General features: G+C 51.5%; 1 protein-coding gene across 5 annotated transcripts in view; it reads left to right on the plus strand.

Annotated features, from left to right (window-relative positions):
* DPP6 (dipeptidyl peptidase like 6) overlaps nt 1-20,070 on the plus strand; it is a 956,302-nt gene that overhangs the window by 911,541 nt on the left and 24,691 nt on the right. For all 5 annotated transcript variants that reach the window (XM_027574866.1, XM_027574864.2, XM_027574862.1 and 2 more), the window contains exon 17: nt 10,909-10,956. In XM_027574866.1, the coding sequence (XP_027430667.1) occupies nt 10,909-10,956 (48 nt within the window). The remainder of the gene's footprint in view (nt 1-10,908; nt 10,957-20,070) is intronic.

The raw sequence follows: 20,070 nt of genomic DNA on the forward strand, positions 1-20,070 counted from the left end.
CAGATACATGTGCATACACACAGGTGTGCATACATGCACGTGCACACGCTCACACGCACAGATGCATGTGCATACATGCACGTGCACACACATGCTCACACACAGATACGTGTGCATACACACAGGTGTACATACATGCACGCTCACATGCTCACACGCACAGATACATGTGCATACATGCAGGTGAACACACATGCACACACGTTCATATGCACAGATATATGCATACACACAGGTGTGCATACATGCACACACACATGTCACACGCACAGATACATGTGCATGCATGCAGGTGCACACACATGGACACACGCTCACGTGCACCAATATATGTGCATACACACAGGTGTGCATACATGCACGCACACATGCTCACACGCACAGATACATGTGCATGCACGCAGGTGCACACATACGCTCACACACAGAGACGTGCATACATGCAGGTGCACACACATGCTCATGCGCACAGATACATGTGTGTACATGCAGGTGCACACACACACGCGCACAGAGACGTGCATACATGCAGGTGCACACGCTCACACGCACAGATATATGTGCGTACATGCAGGTGCACACACACACGCACACACACGCTCACATGCCCAGAGACGTGTGTACATGCAGGTGCACACACACATGCACACACACACTTGCACAGATGTACTTGCATACAGACAGCTGCACACACACATGCACACACACGCTCACATGCACAGAGACGTGCATACATGCAGGTGCACACATACATGCACACACGCTCACATGCACAGATACATGTGCATACATGCAGGTGCGCACACACATGCACACACGCTCACACGCACAGATACATGTGCATACATGCAGGTGCGCACACACATGCACACACGCTCACACGCACAGATACTTGTGCATACATGCAGGTGCACACACACATGCATGCACACACGCTCACACACACATGCACAGAATTTACTCTCTTTCTGTAAAGGTATCACTGCTTTTTCCCTTCTCCCCAGTGTTGGTGATGTTTTGTAGAACAATGATTACCCAAGTTTCAACATCTGTGTTGGTTTATTTTTCTCACTTATTTTCCCACCATTTCCATCCCAAAGCAAAGAAAGACTTTTATATTCACATTCCCACAAGATCCCCCAAGAGATCTTACACTTTTTATAAATTTGTTCGTTTATTTTAAAAAATGTTTAATTAGGGTGCTCCATTTGCTGTGAGCCCAGTGTGAAGAGCTCCTGCAATCACTGCTCTCCAGGGCTGGGGGTTTAGTTTGCCGAGATGGTACATGTTCATGAAGACGATAATTCAAGAAGAAAACAGTGTAACAGAAGCAGTAAAACAATTATTAAATAATTCAGAGAACTAAGGACTTCTAGCTGGAGGGTGTCGGGAATATTTTTAGATGCAAAAATGGTAGGGCAGAAGGAAGCTTAAAGATCCTCTAATCCCAGCATTTTATAATGTGTTTTAAGCCACAGAGCCCTTTCTTCAAAAGGAAACTCACGGGGATGCCCAGCATTGCAATAGCAGCCCTCAAGAGGCTCCCAAGGGCTTCCCTTGAAAACCTCTGATCTAATTCTATTGCCTCATTTTGCAGATTAAATAAATGTGGGGGCAAAAAGGTTAAGTCCTAAGAAGAGTCCACTTGAAGGAAATAAAGATCAGCTGTAGCGAGAGCCCACAGGTGTAACAGAGTGGGAAGTGTGTCTGGCTTACTTAAGTGGATATTTTGGAGGTATTTCTATGCAAGACGCTTGCAACGCTGGCCTGCCTCAGATACTGAATAATCGTAAACTTATTCCAATGAGAGGACGGTGTTTGGAAGACTCTCAAATGCCCCTTAGAGTATGGTCTTTCTGTAGCAGACATCTAAGAAATCTACAACCCTTTAACCCTTTCCTTGATAGTAGGCGTGGCTGTTGACCGTTGATGCAGTCAACTAGCAATACCTTCGTTACAGAATTTAGCTCTAGATTATCTTTTGCCCTTTCTAAAAACCAAAGCTGGTCTTTAAAACAGGTAACTGACAACTGTGAGGTTATTCAGAAGAACATGCCACAGCCTCTGAACTGACTCCACCCAACCTCGCAGGTTCCCAAGGGATGCATCCCATCAATAAATTCTGTATCCGTCATTTAATCAGCAAATATCAACTGGTCACTGACTTTGAATAAGACACTGTACATGTGTCTGTGTGGGATACAAAGTTATAAGAGAGTTTCCTAAATGCCAGGTATAGAAGAAGCGATTAGATCTAAGTATACCATTGGCGCTCAGATTAGAACGCAATCTGAGGGCGCTTGGGTGGCTCAGTCAGTTAAGCGTCTGCCTTTGGCTGAGATCATGATCCCAGGGTCCTGGGATCGAGTCCTGCGTCGGGCTCCCTGCTCAGCGGGGAGCCTGCTTCTCCCTCTCCCTCTGCCCCTCCTCCCCGCTCACGCACGTGCGCATTCTCTTGCTCAAATAAATAAATAAAAATCTTAAAAAAAAATAAACGTAATCTGAACTTTAGCTGAAATTCATCAGAGGACTTCTGGAATTACAGATGATGAGTATTGTCATCAGTCTGAGGGACGTGGCAGCATCCGGAGCCATGGTGGGGATCCAGGCTCAGCCCTGCTCGGCACAAATGCGACAACCACTGTCCATTGCATCATTTTTTCTGTAGTTTGCCTCATCTGACAAAACGAGCAAAGCTGAGCTCCATCTTTCATACTTTCGACTCTGTGAATTATGCCAAACCTCCAGCCAGGTTGATGTCCACAGGGCATAAAAATAATGCTGTGTCTTCAGCGCAGATAATTCCTGAAACCTAAAGCTTTATGAATCAACGACCCCAACACACTAGCTGAATTTCAAGCCCTTGTCACCAGCCCTAAGCGTCACTCAGTTTTTAGAGCAAGAGGTTATGCGTGACTGTACCAAGTTACCATGACATTTCTCACCATCCTTGGTGAATGTGTAAAAGAGCCCACTGATTTCTATGCACCCCCCCAGGCTGCCACATGGAAGTGTGTCCTCATCCAGGGTCCCCGGACACACGGAATTCGACTGAAGCAAAACCCAGTGCTGTGGGGCATGGCAGGCAGACCCTCACGTGCCGGGTTCCATGGGAGCGATCACAAGGTTTCAAAATCAAACAGCAACGAAATCCATCGGCAGCGTGGACTAGGAAACACTTCTTTAGGACAAATGTCTTCATCCTCTGCGACAGCGCCAGGAGTTTGGCTGGCTCGCGGTTTGTTGGTATGATCCTGTCACCTTGGTGCATATAAACTTCGTGTATGGAGATGCATACTGCATGAGCTGGCAGATAAAGAGCTCTGGATTCCCGGCAGAGGAGCCCATCTCTAGCTCACCCCACCAAGCAGAGACCCTTGTTCGGTGCTCAAGAGAGGCGCGGGGAGGTGGCGCCCTTGCTTGCACGCTGTGGGCTTAGCCCTGCTTGCAAATTGTCACATAAACATCCCCCAAGGAGGAGGAGGAGAGGGATGAAGGTGAGCACGGTCGCTGTGAATTTTTTTTTAATTTATTCTGATGACTTTTTTCTTTTCCAGTTTTGTGTCTTTCTGAATTACTTCATTTCCATCTGTAAGTGTCCTTTTTCCCCATCCGGTCAAGCAGGTGTAAATCAATGTTCTGACATGAAGGGCACCAAAAACCAGAAATGCAAAAATGAAAGATTTATGTTTTGCAAGTCTGTTGTGTAATTCAGATCCTTTCCTTTTGTGGTTTGAATGCTCTGCCCCTGACTGCAGGGATTATATGAGTCAAGACTGCCATACGTGTTGGTTGTGATTTCCCTTGCTTCGATTTATTTGAAGCCATTTATTTATTCCACAATATACCTGTGGAAGTCAGATATCTAACTTGAGTCAAAATGTCTCTGTCACTAACGAAAGTTTTTAAGAAGCCAAATGTTGATTTTGCTGCAGTTATGTCTTTGGAAGCAAAGGTTGAGCAGGTAGCACTAGTTTTCTCTGTCTGTGAGCACACGGTTCTGCACTAGCTTTGAACATTCATGCTCTCAGTGCATCTTCCAAGGGTCCACCAGCTGTGAGACAGGCTTACCTACCAAGGACTTCAGACACATCAGGGCAGGACTAAGAGAATCCTATTAAGTGTTTTTATGCCTACGCACATGTGTTCACACACAGGCATGCACCACTTGAATGCAGGAGTGCGTGAGTAAGGATAGGGCAACAGACATGCATGTACAGAATTAATTGTTTGTCTAATATGGCACCTCGATGCAGAGAGGAGTTTATGGTGAAATATAACGGTGTGGTTTCAAAAGCATGTCCTATGTCCTAACTGGCCGGAAGGGCTGAAAACAGACTCTCCTTCTCGGTACAGGTCTCGCTGCCCCCCGCTACTTGTCCACATCTGCATTTCAGAGGGAGGCTCCAGTGGTGTGTGCCAGTCTCACGGCAGGCTGGGAAGCTGAGGCAGGGTCTCTCCAACGCCCAGCACGGTGCCGGGCATATAGGAGGAACCCCAAAGTGCAGGCAGCAGCTTCTGTGACTCTTACTAAGAGCAGACCTTGACAACCCCATGTTCTGCACGGGAGACCCAGAGAGGGGAAGTTGCAGAGCTCCAAACCAGAGCAGACCTCCTGGCCATGTCCCTGCTCGGGGGAGTCAACTTGCTGACCTCTCAACCACGCACCTTCTGGCGGTCATGCTTACTGTGTGGCATCAAAGCCTCTGTTGGTGTCTGTCCATCTTCCCTACTAGACTCTGAGTCCCTGACAGCAAATACTTTATCTGTTTCTGGCTGTTTCCCCTGGACTTGGCAGTATGCCTTGCACATGGGGGAATCTTTATGTATGTGTGTTGAATTGAGTTATAGGCAAAGGAAAAAGAAACCATGAGCAGGAGTTGTCAGAAGAATAGCAGATGAGCAGAGTCCTATGAGGCTCTGGCTGCCTAGAAAGCAAAAAGCCAGATTTTCCAGATTTCCATCACAATAACCTGCACATGGATAACAGAGAGGCAGTGCCTTGCAGACAACAGGGACAAAATAGCAAGAGCTTCATACTGTACAAAGCAACTTACTTAACCTGTGAGTTGTTGGCTGGGTGTGCATTAGATTTTTCGGAAGAAGAGGAAAGAAGACCAGTTTAAAATTTCAGTGAAACCCCTCCTAAGGCTCATTAGTAAAAGCATTCTTGTTTAAAATGGGCTTAGGGATCTCCCTTTTACTTACAGGCTCTCCCAAAAGCCTGTGTATGCTGTTCGTGTATTTGGCATGTCCCTTCTTTTCTTTTCTTAGAGAACTCTTAGGTGAACACTAACCCAGGCCTGATCAACGTTACCATGAAGTCTAAATATCTATTGCAAATTGAGACTCTCCTACTTTTTCTTTATTTCTTATGAGAAAATTTTTTGTAATTCAAGTGCTTTCTTAAATCATCTGCCAATTTTCAGGAGACTTGCCATCATAGAAAACTGAAAACCATTTGGGTAATCTTACAACCCACATAGAGCAGTGTTTCTAGACCGCCGGGCCAAGGGAGCCAGGCAGGCAGTTGGAGGAAGAGAACCCGGTTCCTGGGTCACAGATGGCCGCCGGCCCAGGGGCACCTGCTCCCAGAGGAGGGGCTGACCTTCGGATGGGATCTGAAAGGTTGGATGGGATTAGGTTAGAATCGATAGGTTTAAATTATACATAAGGGCTGCTTTTAACTTCTGTTTTGTGTCCTCTTTAAATGTAATTTTTGTCTGTTTTGTGTCTGTTTGGCTATTCTAAAGAATATTCTATGTTAAAATAGTGGGAATATGCCATGGTTGTGATGAGGCTTTCAAGGAAAAGAACACGATTCAGACCCAGTATGGAGACAGCGACTGTTGGCACTTAGAGAAAAGGTGGGGTGAGTGATGGCCAAGTATCCGCAGAGGGACGAGAACCTGAATTATAAAACACAGGGACACAGGATGGTCTTAAGAGGTCCTTCCTTAGCCTGGTTCAGATTTGCTGCCTTGATATGTCACAGCCAAGTATGTGCTTAAAAGGTCTTTGTTTGTTAGCCATTAATCCATTCAGCAAACGTTTTGTATACAGCGCTGGCTCCCAGATTTTGAATAGGCACTGGGGGGACACAGACTGCCAGCCCAAGGATTTCAGAGAGAGTGTATGTGTGTCTGTCTGTCCATCTGCTGTTCGCTGGGGGTGTGGTGGGAACCTGGTAGGAGCAGTTGCATTTTAATTTTATTTATTTATTTGAGAAAGAGAGTGAGAAGGAGCATGGGGAGCAGCAGAGGGAGAAGCAGACTCCCCACTGAGCATCCAGCCGGATGCGGGGCTCGATCCCAGGACCCTGGGACCATGACCTGAACTGAAGGCAGACGCTTAACGACTGAGCCACCCAGGTGCACCGGAACAGTTGCGTTCTTAAAAATTGCAATTCAGTGTAACAATTGCTACCATTGGTGCTAAGAGCACTTTTTTGAGTGACAATTAGAAAGAACAAAGGAGAAGCATCTGCAGCGGCACGGTAAAGAGCTAAATTCTTAAATAGCGTGGGGACAAGCAACAGTGCAATTGCAGCAGATGAAGGGTGGTTCGCAGTACACACAGTCACATCCACACACACACAATCACACCCACATGCACACAGTGACACCCACATGCACACAATACAGATGTCAAATAAGCATGAAAAGTTAGCCCCCTTCACTCAAAATTTGAAAAATTTAATTGAAGAAATACCAAGATACATTATCTTCCCATCAGAGTGGAAAAAAGAAACATTTTTTAAAGTTATAATATAGACCCCCCCCCCCATACACTATAAGTTAGAAAGCGGTGAGACAGTATCTATGTTGCCTGTGCCAGGGGTGGTGGACCACTGTCCCGTGTCTCACACAGACCCCCCCATCCCCGGAAACCCTCCCCACCACCACGTGACCCCCAGCTCCCCCTCAGGAGAGCTCTCTCCCACCCCTTGGCCAAAGGCATGAGATCCAGTGTGAATGACAGCTGGGCCCAGACGTATTAGGAGCCCCTGGATGTCTCCCTTGCTCACTTTTGGGGTGAGCCAGTATGTTCCAGACGAGGGCTGGAGTTCCAGCCCAGGTCCCAGAATGAAGACAGTGCACAGCAGAGAACCCAGCGGGACTATAGCTGATGTGTCTACCAGGATGTAACATTAGCAAGAAATAAACTTCCATTGTTTGTAAGCACTGAATGTAGGGGATTGGTGTTTGAAACCTCGAGCTCATCTAGTGAAAGCTGACCATAAAACCTTCTAACCCAGTAATTGCCTTGCTGGTAACTCGCTTAACTGGCAGACATAGTCTTACCTGTGTGCGAAGATATGAGCACAAGGGTTTTCTGCAACCCCGTTTATGGTAACAAAAAACAGAAGGAAACAGCCTAAACTTCCATCAGTAGGGAAGGCACCGAATAAATGATCATTTGGCCATATAATGGAATACTGTATATACATCTGTTAAGAGTTTCGCAGTCTTTAAGAATTATTTATATAATTGTATATTACAGCATTTACCGTTCTGCAAGTTTGTGTTTTCATGCAACAGTATATTTTCCATTTTGTCCATGTCCTTGGGTGTGCAATTGCTCATTCACGCACCCGCTCATCTTCTCTGTGTGAATGCACCGCATTTCGGCGGACCCTCCTGCTCACGGCTAGCAGGGCCACTGTTGCTCAGCCACAGTTGCTGCCCAGAACAGTCTACCGCGAGCCTCCTCGTGTGCGAGTGCGTGTGCAGGGGTGTCTGCAAGACATTGCAGCCCTGGAGCGGCCCGGCCATGCAGCACCAGCGCCGTCAGATCCCAGATCCATGCTGACTTGTGCTGCACACACAAGCTTCCTCAAATGCCACTTGTGTGGCCTCGCCCCCTGGCTGCTCTATTACCCGGCATGTGCCCTAGCCAGGATTATGGGTATGTACCATGTGGCAGAAAGACTTTTTAAGTGTGCAGGGAGGTGCCAAGTAGCAGTTGCCTCTGGGAAGGGAGCAGGCGGAGATCAGGAAAGGGTGGACAGGTGACCTCAAGTCTGTGTTCTATGTTTTATTTAAAAAAAAAAACAAAAACAGGGCGCTTGGGTGGCTCAGCTGGTTAAACGACTGCCTTCGGCTCAGGTCATGATCCTGGAGTCCCGGGATCGAGTCCCGCATCGGGCTTCCTGCTTGGCAGGGAGTCTGCTTCGCCCTCTGACCCTCCCCCCTCTCATGTGCGCTCTCTCTCTCTCTCTCTCTCATTCTCCCTCTCTCAAATGAATAAATAAAATCTTAAAAAAAAAAAAACTAAGGCAATAGGGTGCAACCTTAAGATTTGATAAAGCTGCCAACTTACATGCAAGTATTTTTATGTTATTTGAATCTGTTTGTTTAAAATATCTGCTTATGTGTAAATATGACCACAGAGAAGCATCTTAGGACTTTTCAGAAGCGCTTAAGTCCCTTCTGGGAAGCAGGGGTCAGAAGGGTGTTGCACTTGTCACTCTACTCCTTTCTTTAGTGTTTGCATTTTTTTTAGAAACATATATCAAGTTCATGAATTAAAAATTGAGGAGGGATGAGTTTCTGATTGTATGGATGAGATGAAAGACTTCAAACTCTCAGAACCTGTGTTTTCTCATCTGTAAAATATGGGTTAGAAGCATCTACTTTGTAGGGCTGCTGTGAGGATTATGAATTATTCATATTATAGATCTTGCAGAGCACCTTTACATAGTAGGCACTAAATAAATAATAATTGTTTACATTATTAATAAAAATGTAGGATACGCTCTGTTTGCAAATTTACTCACCCTGAAATGTGCAGAGAAAATAGATGTAGTTTCTTTATTACTCAATAAGTGATCTGTTCTTCCACATGAGCTCCCCACAGGGGAAAATGGATCTTGGAGCCAGGAAACTTAGTTTGATTCAATAATTTAAACCCACAGCCAATGTTTAAATCCCTTTCAGTAAGTGCTGTCTCTTTAAACACCTAGACTCTCAGATCACTGCTGCCCGCCCCCCCTGGGGAGATGGTGTCAGATTTATCAAATAAAAATGCAGGACACCCAATTATATTTAATTCCAGGTAAACAACAATTTTTTTAGTGGTAAGTCCTGAATACTGCATGGGACATATTTATACTAAAACAAAACAAACGAAACGAAACACTCTATTGTTTATCTGAACTTAAAATGTAACCGAAAATCCTGCATTCTTTTTGGGCAATCCTATCTAATGGGTGAATGGTGGAGGAGGGAAGGGGGAGGGGGAAATAAGACCCCTAGGCCTCCTGGACTTTGGATGTGCACTGGGCAGTGTCTGGGTCCAGTCCCTGGGCCATGGACAGGCTCTGAGGGCCATGGCTGGTGCGACCCACAGTCTGTCTCTCAGCTTAGCTGGGGCCTGGCTGAACCAGCCCCATCTTGCTCCTTGGTGGCATATCCTCTTTGGGCCCTGGACTGGGACCTCCACTCGATAGCCACTGCAGTGGGCTCTCTAAGTCCTCAGAACAGTGGGATCTATGGCACGTTTCCAGGCTCTCAGTGGAGCCACTTGTCATGTGGTCCCAGAGAAACATGCAAGAAGTTATGATGATCCCAGGGAAGCTCAACACCGGCCGTCCCTCTCCCCAAACAGTACACGTCCTCTAGCTCAGACGTGGCCAGCCCTGAGCTCAGAGCGTCCCAGCATCCCCAGCCCGAAGCAGAGAGCAGGCAGCACCCTGGCCACGGTGTCCCTGCCATGGCCCTATCTCCCTCTGCCCCCCTGCCTCCCCCAGCCTCCCACCTGCTCTCTCTGCCTTCATTGTGCCCAGTCCCCCAGGGCCAAGGGGCAGCCCTCCCCTGCTCCTTCTTGGATGCTCCGTGACCCCCACTCAGCGCTTACTCCATGAATATGAAATCAAGCACCAGCTATAATTCTGAACACCATCTAGATGCTAGAAATAATGGCAGTGAGTAAGACAGCTCTTCCAGAGCTTACACTCTTGTGCAGTTGAAGACAAGCACAGTGAGCAAATACTGAAAATTCCCGTCCTGAGGTCCCAACAGAACGTGGCAGGGAGCTCTCTAAAGTGGGAGGGAGTGGGGACGGGTTAGGGGCTGGTGGCATGGTCAAGGAGGCTCCCGTCGGTCAGGGGGAGAAGACGTTTCAGCAGAGACTGGAATGAGGAAAACTAGCAAGCATGCCGGTGTCTGGGGCAGAGGGAATGGTGGGCGCCCTTCCAGGCTGCACAAGTCCAGCTGGCTGGAACAGAGTGAATTCACAAAGAGGGCAGAGCAGAGGTCAGAACGATCACCTGCCTCATAGTATACTTTCAAAATGATACAAAAAATAATTTGGAAAGCCCCTTTTGCTTTCTGGACTCTCTTCTCCCTCAAGAGAACAAGGACATTGACCAAGACTGAAGCCGAGGAGGGCCCCTCTGCCCGGAGCCGGACCTTCCTTCCCACGTCCGGGCTCTGGGCTTCCTGACGGCCTCGGAGCCAGTGAGCTGCAAGCTGATGTCACGCAGGAGGGAACAGACCCACAGGCGGCCATCCGCACAATAACCCCGCTAGGCTAGTAAGTGTTTGCGAAGGGTCCCAGGAGGCCAGCGGAGGGGACGACCTCTCTCCAGGACGAGAACCGCCACTGGAATCGTTCACCGGAACCTGATGCCCTGCGTGTGATCTGCGTCGGCGCAGGGGCCGTGGAGCGAGGAGGGAGTGCACCAAGGGAGGCTCCAGGAAAGGCTGTTTGTGGTTTTTTCGGCAACGTGCACACTGGGAGTTTGAGCTGGGTTCCTTGTGGTTACCGAGGGCACGAAGTCAGACAGGTAGCCTGCAACAGCCCGCTGTGTGCAAGCTGCAAGGGAGGCTAGATTCTCTTGTGTTTCAGATAAACTAACAGCCTTCTTCCTGTTTCTTCTCTGGCTTCTCCTCTCTCCCCACTCAGGTCCTGGAGTCCCCATGGTGACAGTGCACAACTCAACAGATAAGAAAAGTAAGTGCCTTTTGCTCTTTTCTGGATTCTTCCCGTGCCGTGGGAGAAGGAAGCCGAAGTCCCGTGAGAGAATCCAGCCCACGTGTTCTGATTTGGAGACACAGAGACGGCGCTGTCTCTGTGTGGTTCAGAGTGACCCCTACAATGGCCAGCATTGATCCATGCGGTGGGCACTCAGAGCCACGCAGCCGGAAGATGAGCTGAGGCCTGGAGGCCACTGCGGCCATGCAGGGCCCGGCCGCGGCCCTGAACGGAGCCCAAGGCCCGGAGCTCTGCAGCCTGGCCCTCCACCGGGGGCTCCAGGGGCACTTGGAGGCTCATCTGCCCTTGTGGGTAGGGGACGCCTTCATGGCACGAGGGGCCTTCACTTGAGGCCCTCCCGGCACATTTTTGCTTGGAGGGGCCCCGCGCAGGTTGAATGCATACTCGTGTATTTATGCAGAGGATCGGAAATGATGCTTCCAGCCCCAGGCAGACCCTCGGTAAGGCCGAGAATGAAGAGAACGTGCCCTCAGCCCCTCCCTTCCTTGGCCTTTCTCTGCCCTGTCCCCGAGGAACCCCACTGCTTCTGTCCTCGCGACCCCCCACTCTTTCCCACTGTGGTACCACCTGCCCTGGCAGGACCCTGCTCTGTGTCCCACCTTCTAAAGGAAAGTCAGACCTCAGGCCCCGATGGCAGGCGTCACCCTGCATTTCCCTTGAATATCAAGGCATCTGGGTGTCAGTGACTCTGATTCCTGGCCTGGTGGTCGGACTTGGAGCCCAGCTGGCATGGGGGGGAAAGTGTGGAGGAGGGGGTCTCCAGTGTTCTGTTTAGACACTGGTTAGAAAATGGCCAGAGTGTTCAAAAGTAGATAAAATAGATTGATTTTAAGAGACAGCATTTAGAGAGTAATCCCAAATGATGACAGTATTTCACAAAACTTATACAATAATTAGTAGAGATTCCAAAGTAAAAGATAACATCAGGAATAGATTTTTAAAATCACTTAAAATGCAAAAGAAGTCCAAAAAAGGGCTGTCAGACGGATATGAAACCCACTCAACACACGTGTGGCCATCAATGGGGAGAATATGGGGAGCAGGCTCCGTTGACCTTCCTGTTGTCCCCCTGGGGGTGGCGATGTTCTGGGCACAGGGGTGCCCGGCCCCAGGCTTCATCGCCAACACAACTGGGGAGCCTTCTAGGAGCCTGTGAGGTTTGGGGGTCTGGCCACGTGTCCAGTAGGGACGGGGTATGATGTGCGATGGTCTGGGCTGCACCCCACCCAGCCACAGGCTGCCCACTCTTGTGGGTACAAGGGCTTGGAGAGTCCGGGGGAGGCTGCCTGAGGGGTCAGGCCAACGCTCAGCCCAAGGCAGGCATCTGTGGGGTTGACAGACACAGCCTGGCATGACAGCCCTCTTTTAAAAAGTGTTCATGTTAGAATCCCTTTAGCAATGATTCTCACTTTGAAGCATGGAGATATTTCAAAAAGCCTCAACTGGAATATCTTTTTTTCTGAAGAAAACTTGTACTATTCACTTAGAGGACTTGTTTAAATGTAAGAGTACATAGATAGTGGTGTATGTACATATATACACAATGGAATATTAGCCATCAGAAAGAATGAAATCTTGCCATTTGCAACAACGTGGCTGAAGCTAGAGGGTACTATGCTAAACAAAATAGCTCCGTCAGAGAAAGACAATTATTATATGATTTCAGTTATATGTGGAATTTAAGAAACAAAACAGAGGATCATAGGGGAAAGGGAGGGAAAAATACAGTAAGATGAAATCAGAGAGGGAGACAAACCATAAGAGACTCTCAACTCAACTCTAGGAAACAAACTGAGGGTTTGCTGGAGGGAAGGTGGGTGGGGGGATGGGGTAACCAGGTGATGGACATTAAGGAGGGCACGTGATGTGATAAGCACTGGGTGTTACATGCAACTGATGAATTATTGAATTTTACCCCTGAAACTAAAAAAAAAAAAAAAAAAAGTATAGAGATAATTTCCTGATATTTTATGAAGTTTTTCCCTTCTTAAAAATCTGTGGAATGATGCACACTGAACAGGGTGTGTGGTCAGTGTCCTCGCTGGATGCTGTGCCATGTCACAGAGGGTGTCACTCTGGGAGGAAGCTGGGTGTGGGGTGTATGGGACGCTAGGCCCTATTTTTGAAACTTCCTGTGAATTTATTTCAAAATAAAAAGGCTTTTTTTTTTTTTAAAGATTTTATTTATTTGACAGAGAGAAAGACAGCGAGAGAGGGAACACAAGCAGGGGGAGTGGGGGAGGGAGAAGCAGGCTTCCCGTGGAGCAGGGAGCCCGACGCGGGGCTCGAGCCCCAGGACCCTGGGATCGTGATCTGATCCGAAGGCAGACGCTTAACGACTGAGCCACCCAGGCGCCCCCCCCTTTTTTTAAATCTATAGTCTAGAAAAAACACAAAACTATTTCTAGGTGCCTTTTCTCCCCCTTTTTTAAGAAAACTAGGTGTGGCTCTTCTTAAGAAAGCCATTCACTTCAACACTCTGACTTGCTTCTCTGGAGGACGCTGTTAGGAATCTGTCCTGGTCAGGGGTGACGCAGCGCCTGCGTCTGAGGCCTTGTGCCCGGTAGGCGCACTCAGGCTTGGCCGTGATCACGGCTCCAGGGCTGCTGGGGGCCAGGGGTGCGAGCCCGTGTGCCGAGTCCCAGGCCCTGCTTTTCCTCCTCGGGCTTATGTGGGGATGAAGCAGGCCTACGTCTTACATGCTTCACAACATTAATGAAACAGGTTGCTTATTCTGTTTATAAAATGGGGCTGCGTAAGTGCGGTACACCGCACTCAGAGAGCGTCTGGGTAGGAATTCGCCATGTGCCCTCCAGCGCGGGCAACGGGAAAGCTCTCAGTCTGGGATGGCTCCCTAATTATGCTGGGAAACCAAACGAGCCCCTTCTTGTCTCCGGGTTGGTTGGTTGGCTGCATGAACGGCTCTCCCCAGTCAGCCCCAGAGACTGGAGGTTGTAGTCGTCCATATTCTGTTGGCGACCCCCTAAAAAGAGGTGTTTAGAGAAGCTTTCACTGTTTGGGGCTCAGGGGGCACAGTCGCAAGCTGATTCCCAGAGGAAAGAGGGTGGCCCGCGGAATGGGAAATGGAAGCATCTGTGTGCGGCCCGCCATCAGCTCTGCGTGGGGGCGCTTGGGTCTTCTCCCCGTGAAGGTGACACCGCTGTGCTTTCTCTCAGCAAAGCACTGATTAACGGGGAACCGGACAGCATCTGTGCTGCACGGTGACGTGTGGCGTCCTTTATGAGCCCCTGTACCGTGTCGGACCCCGGCTTCCCCGCAGCCGGATTCACACTCTGGGGAGGTTTCCTCCCGACCTGGCCCGTTGCTGCGGCTCTAGTTGTCACTGTACCTCAGCAGTTTCCGGAATATGGACGCCAGCCCCCAGGCTGAACACAGAACGATTCCGTGGTCGAGCTGCTGGCGGGCTCCACCACCCCAGAGCAGAAGAGGCGTGGGTCAGGGTCTGATTTATACTCAGGCACGGCGGTCGGAGGCGAGGCGGAGCGGCTCCCGGCCGCCCACTGCCCCCCACACGGTGCCCGGGGGCCGCGCCGTGTGTTCATCGCTGTGGGTCAGGGCGTTGGGCCTGCACCACGGCTCTTCACGTAGGAGAGTCTCGTGTGTCGCTAGGACCTGGCTGTGTCACGGAAAGGCCCAACCGTGTGGTGGCCCCCGCAGCTCTCGGCGTGCGTCCCCACCTGCCGCAGCAGGCCCTCCCGCCGGCCCGCACGCGCGCCCTCACTTCCACCCTCCAGCCGCTCCGGGGCCGGAAGGCAGGGCTCAGGGGAAGTACAAGGGGGTCCCGGTGACCGGCTTCCTGTGAGCACCCGCGATGCATCCGCCGACTCCCCGCATTCCTCTTCTGGTCCCGGCTTCGCCCCGCATCCCGCTGGCTGCGCAGAATATGCCAGGAAACAGCTTTCATCCCGGCTCCGTGACCCTCGGGTGGAATCAGGGGTCCGTTGCTGAGTGGTGACAGCCGCTGGGGACGCCACCACCAGGATCTGAGTGCATGTCCCCCAGAGCAGCACTGCCCGGAAACGCATTCCGTTGCGGCTCCGGAGGCTGCAAGCTCAGGATCAGGGTGTCGGCAGGGTGACTGTTCGGAGGCTGTGAGGGGGAGGCTGCCCCCCGCTTTCTGGTGGCTGCTGGCCACTTCTAGCGTTCCTTGGCTGGTACGAGCGTCACCGTTCCTCTTCACATGGCCTCCCCATGTGCGTCCCTGTATTCAAATCTCCCCTTTTTATAAGGACACCAGTCATATTGGATTAGGGTCCCTCATGGCCTCAACCCAACATGTTTCTTCTGCAAAGACCCTAATTCCAAATACGGTCACCTTCACAGGCACAGGGGGTGAGGACGTCAGCATCTTGAGGGACACAGTTCAACACACAACACAGCAAAACAAGGGTTTGCAATTCACTCTCACGAAATCCAGGTCATGTGATCCTTGTTGCTCTCCTGGGAGGAAACTGGGGTTGCAAGTTCCTTCTAGACTGTGGCCCATCACCATCATCTCTGCTTCTGGCCACGTGGGCGGGAAGAAAGAAGAGAAGATTTTGTGGGATTTGTTGCAGTGGTAGGCGTCATTTCCACCAGCCAGAATTCCCTCATGGGGAGCCCCCTAGATGCTAGAGAGGCCCCGGAAGGAGGGAGACAGGCCAATGGGTGCTAGCAGTCAGTGTCACAGGAGGAAGGACTGTGGGTCTAAGACGCACTGGCTAGCTTTGCCAGTCCCTGAGAGACGTGACCGAGTGCATAATTATGGGCCGTTTCTGTACAGATCACTTGGCCTGAGCGCGCTCCTCAGATACTTCCCTGTACTGGCCCATGGCGGTGCTCTCCAGAGGCCCCAGCCTGCAGAAAGATGTGCTCAGCACCAGAGGGGTCCCTACAAGGGGGTGGACCCCACCGCGCCGGGGAGGGTTCTCTGACTGTGGCAGGGAGCACCAGCCCCCAGCCTAGGTGTGCAGGAAGGCAGGAGGAGAGGTGTCACAGTGCAGACCCAGCAGAGGGGAGCAAAGGAAGAGATGGGTGGTTGTGGGGGCAAAGGGCTGGGGACCCATCCCTACCTACACTCATGAGCCCAGAATCTGCAGAGTCTGCAGAGGGCACAGAAGCCAGAAATGTCCTAACAGACTTAAACATACAGGAGAAGCCACGGAGGCCCACATTTAGTGCCCTGTGGGAATGGCGATGGGAGTTCTAGGTGTTTATCAGACCCAGAGTCAAGGTCTGCAAGACCTGACGGGAGTCATGAGCCTTCATCTAAGACTCTGAGAAAATTGGTTGCCATCTTTCAAATTTGGTAGGGATTTGAGATTTGGGTTATTTTTGTCAATTTTGGGGGGGGGAATTGTCCTCATTTTCCCAGCTCTGCTGTAGGAATTCCCAGATTACAAGCGACCTCGGGTTAGAGGGGTGAGAAGGACGAGGGCCGAGTGGTGGTTTATTTAACTCACTGGGCATCAGGTTGCTGTGCATACGGGGCTCATCGCAGAAAAGAGAGGAAACCCGTTTCATTCTGGGAATCCGAGATTTAGGAATGAAAAAGGATATTAGACAACAACGGATGGAACGTCTTCATTTTCAAGGCTGGAAGGTGTGGGTCTCGGTCCAAGCACAGTGCTCCCTGGAGGAGCCTTCCTCACGTGGTCTGTAGAGATGGTGTGCGGTGGGCCTGCCGTCCCTCGGGCCCCTCTATCTAAGATAGCTGCGGTCATCTCCATCCCCCGTGTCCTCAGCAGACACCAGACCCTCGGCCTCAGTGGTCTGACGTGACGCGTCACTCCCAAGGGCTGTGGCGTCGTGGGTATGGCCGAATAGCTCACAACGAAGCTCCTCGCTCCTCGCCGATGACCCGTGAGCCAGGGCCGCCTGGCTCTACTGCACAGAAGACAGCACTGAGATCGGGTTGCAGAAGTACCAACGGCTAACACGTTATTTCTTCTGGAATTCTGACGCTTCAAGAGCAAATCATCTGAATTATCTCAAAAGAGAGAAAAGACGGAAGGAAGGCAGAGAAACCGTGAATCCTCTAGTGAGCTCAGATTTTTTAAAGATTTGGTAAAATGTTCAGATTTTTCAGGTCACGCAGCTGGTCAGTGAACATGGATGGAAGCCGGTGGTGCGGGGCCCACGCAGATGATGGGACTTGCAAATGAATCCGGAGCAGGAGACCCAAGCCTGGCAGCCCCAGCTGCTGCTCCGTCCCGGAGGAGGTCAGCGCGGACTGTGTGGGTCCTCCTGGAAAGTGAGAACTGGAAGCTGCAGGTTGGGGCACACGGCAGACCCCGCGCCCAGAGTCCCAGCCTCTGGTTCTGTTGGCGGGAGGCGTGTGGGGGCTCTTTTCTGTGTATTTAACTTTTGACATGACATCTGACCGAGCTTCGCACCCCATCTCGTCCCCAGATGCATCGTCGGCACAGAACAGCGTGCCCTCGGCTTTTTGTCTGTCTGTCACATGGGGTAGGTCCCTCTCCGCTGAGGAGTCCGTGCGGGGGGGCCCGGGGGGGCAGTTATCAAAGCGGCAGGCCCACGCGTGCGAGGCACCAAAGCGCCTTGCAGACCGCCTTCCTGCTGAGTGTGTTCCAGGTGAGCTGTGCTTTCTTTCCAGGAGCAGCACAAAGGCAAAGGGGAGCAGGCCCCTGTCATCTGCCGGCACAGCCCCTGCCCGTGGTCCTGCACCCACGATGCTGCCAAGCCCTGCACCGTGCATGCTTGTCCTGCTTGACGCTGCACCTGATTCTCTTCGGGAAATTTGAGCTGGCCAGGGGCGCAGAGAGTAACCGTGACATCCACAGTGACCAGGCCAGCATTTATGAATCACTTGCTGTGGGCCCACTTCAGCGCCCCCTGACACAGTCCGCGATCACCCCCATTTTTCAGTTAAGAAAACTGAGGCCACACACACACACAGCTAGAAAGCAGTGGGACCTGTTTCCAGCCTGGCCTTTGTCTCTGGCCACCATCCATTGGCCTTGCTGTCAGCACGGCCCGAGGGGCTTCTGCAGATCCAGGGTTCCCCATCGTGTGTCTGCCCTGAGACAGCCGGGAGGCGGACGGCCGTGCCCCCACTGCTTGCCCCCGATGCCCTTTCACCCCGCGCACCCGGCCACCGAGCCAGCGCGGGGTGAATGCCATGTCCCTTTCCCGCTCAGAGGAAGAGAAGATGTTTCTGCTGTGGTCTGGAAGGACTGAGCCCTGCCGTTTCACCTGCTGGTGATGTCCCTCCTGGGCCTCCGTCACTTTGAACGTGAGGGAGCTGCCACTTAATAGTGCGGCCAGCCTGCCCAATGGCTTCGCGTCCAGAATCTGGTGCGTGTCTCATTACGGCAGCATCCCAGATGGCGTTGCCTCGTGCAGGACCAGAGCCCTGGCTCACTGGCCACAGGTACATAGTCCTGACCAGGGGGCCTCTCTCCCAGACCCTGGCAGCAGGAGCTGGAGACCGCTGTAATGTCATCATCATCTAAGTAACATGCTAACAACCGCAGATTCTCTGGTCGCAGTTCCCAAAATCAGCCCCAGTTTAGTCTGACTCAGCACTGAGTCCCTAGCGGTGTTTGAACCTCGTGCCGGTTTGCACAGGGCGAGCAAAGCCACCTCGTGCGTCAGGACGGCCAGGCTGACTGGCTGTGTGGACAGAGACAGGACGCGCGGGCCACTTGCATGCGGCGGGACGGGAGGGCCCACCGGCTCTCGGGAAGGAGGCTTTTGGGCAAGCTGTGGGAAGCCTGGACTGCCAGCTGGTGTGTGGCCTGTGCTCTTGGCAGCTCCAGGCCCAGGGGACAGAAGCTGCGGGAACACTGGAGAGAGGGCCCTGCAGGGTCAGGGCCGGTCGTCACATCCACCCCAGCCCTGCTCTGAAATGTGAAATTACTGTTTCAGAATTCTTTGTCCTTTCTTCTCCTCCCCCCTGACCCCAGAGCCACCCTGGGGATATTTGACTGCTTTCCCTTTGGAAAAGCTTATCTACAAGCAGATCCCGCGGGGTGTTCGCAGATGTGACTCTGAATTATTTAAAAGCTGTTTCCCTTAAGAACGTAATTATGGCTGGGACCAAAGTATACTCATTTATTTGGTGCCTGGGTATTCAAACAACTTAGGTGCTGGGATAGAAAAACCAACAAAACCACGGTTAATACGTGGCTGGTGTTAACGTAAGGAAGAGAGGGAGATACAGCTCAGCTCTGCGGACGCGCCATCAGTGGCCACGGCGCCCTGACCATCAGCTCCACGGCCGGCGGGAGGACAAGCGTGGGCTGGTGGAGGCAGGCAGCACCCCCCAGCATAATCCTGACTGCGTACTCGGGAACCCCAAGCTCCCCGGCTGCCCGGGCCCACTCTCGACCAACACTCCAGGACAGGATTCTGTCGTCTTCACATGGGCTTTTATAAAGATGCAAAACCAACTCACCGCAGTTGACATCAAGGCAGTCCTTCCTTGAGACGTGAGCTGCTTGGCGCCCGGGCCTTTGCTCACAGGGTCCTGCTGCCTGGAGCCGCCCCCGCCCACGGACCCCCGCCTCTTCCATCGGCCGTGCATGCGGGTCGGAGGGGAGACGGTAGTCAGAGAGTCCAGGAGACGTCCGCAAGCATGGAGTGACCCGTTCCATCAAACCCTCAGTTGTTTGTGTATCTGGAAAGTCTTCTGGATCCCCAGGGCTCCACACACAGGCGGCCTCTGTGGAGGGATGGAGTGATCCAGTCTGCAGATCCTGGTAGACCGTGTGCGTGCATGTGGCTCCCAGAGAGAGCAAAGCACTGTGCACCTTCCAGCCGGCAGGCTACCTGCCCTGGCATCCTGCCTGTCTCCCTCAAAGCTCGCCGCCGCCCCACCACCACGCAGCCCAGACTAATGATAGTGTAGTTGGTTGTGGGGAGAGGGCCACATCAGCCCAGTTGACACACAGCCCCTCCTGACTAAACCCCTTCACCTGCCTGGCACGAAGCCAGTGGCTGTGAGGGGCCAAAGGTCCATTCACTTATAGGGACTCTGCCTTCAAGTTTCTTAAAATCCTGCCGAAGACAAAAGTAGATCTAGCAAGAAGGACAATGATTACCCGACTG

The sequence above is a fragment of the Zalophus californianus genome, chromosome 12 (assembly GCF_009762305.2).
Source record: "Zalophus californianus isolate mZalCal1 chromosome 12, mZalCal1.pri.v2, whole genome shotgun sequence".
Classification (NCBI taxonomy): Eukaryota; Metazoa; Chordata; class Mammalia; order Carnivora; family Otariidae; genus Zalophus; species Zalophus californianus.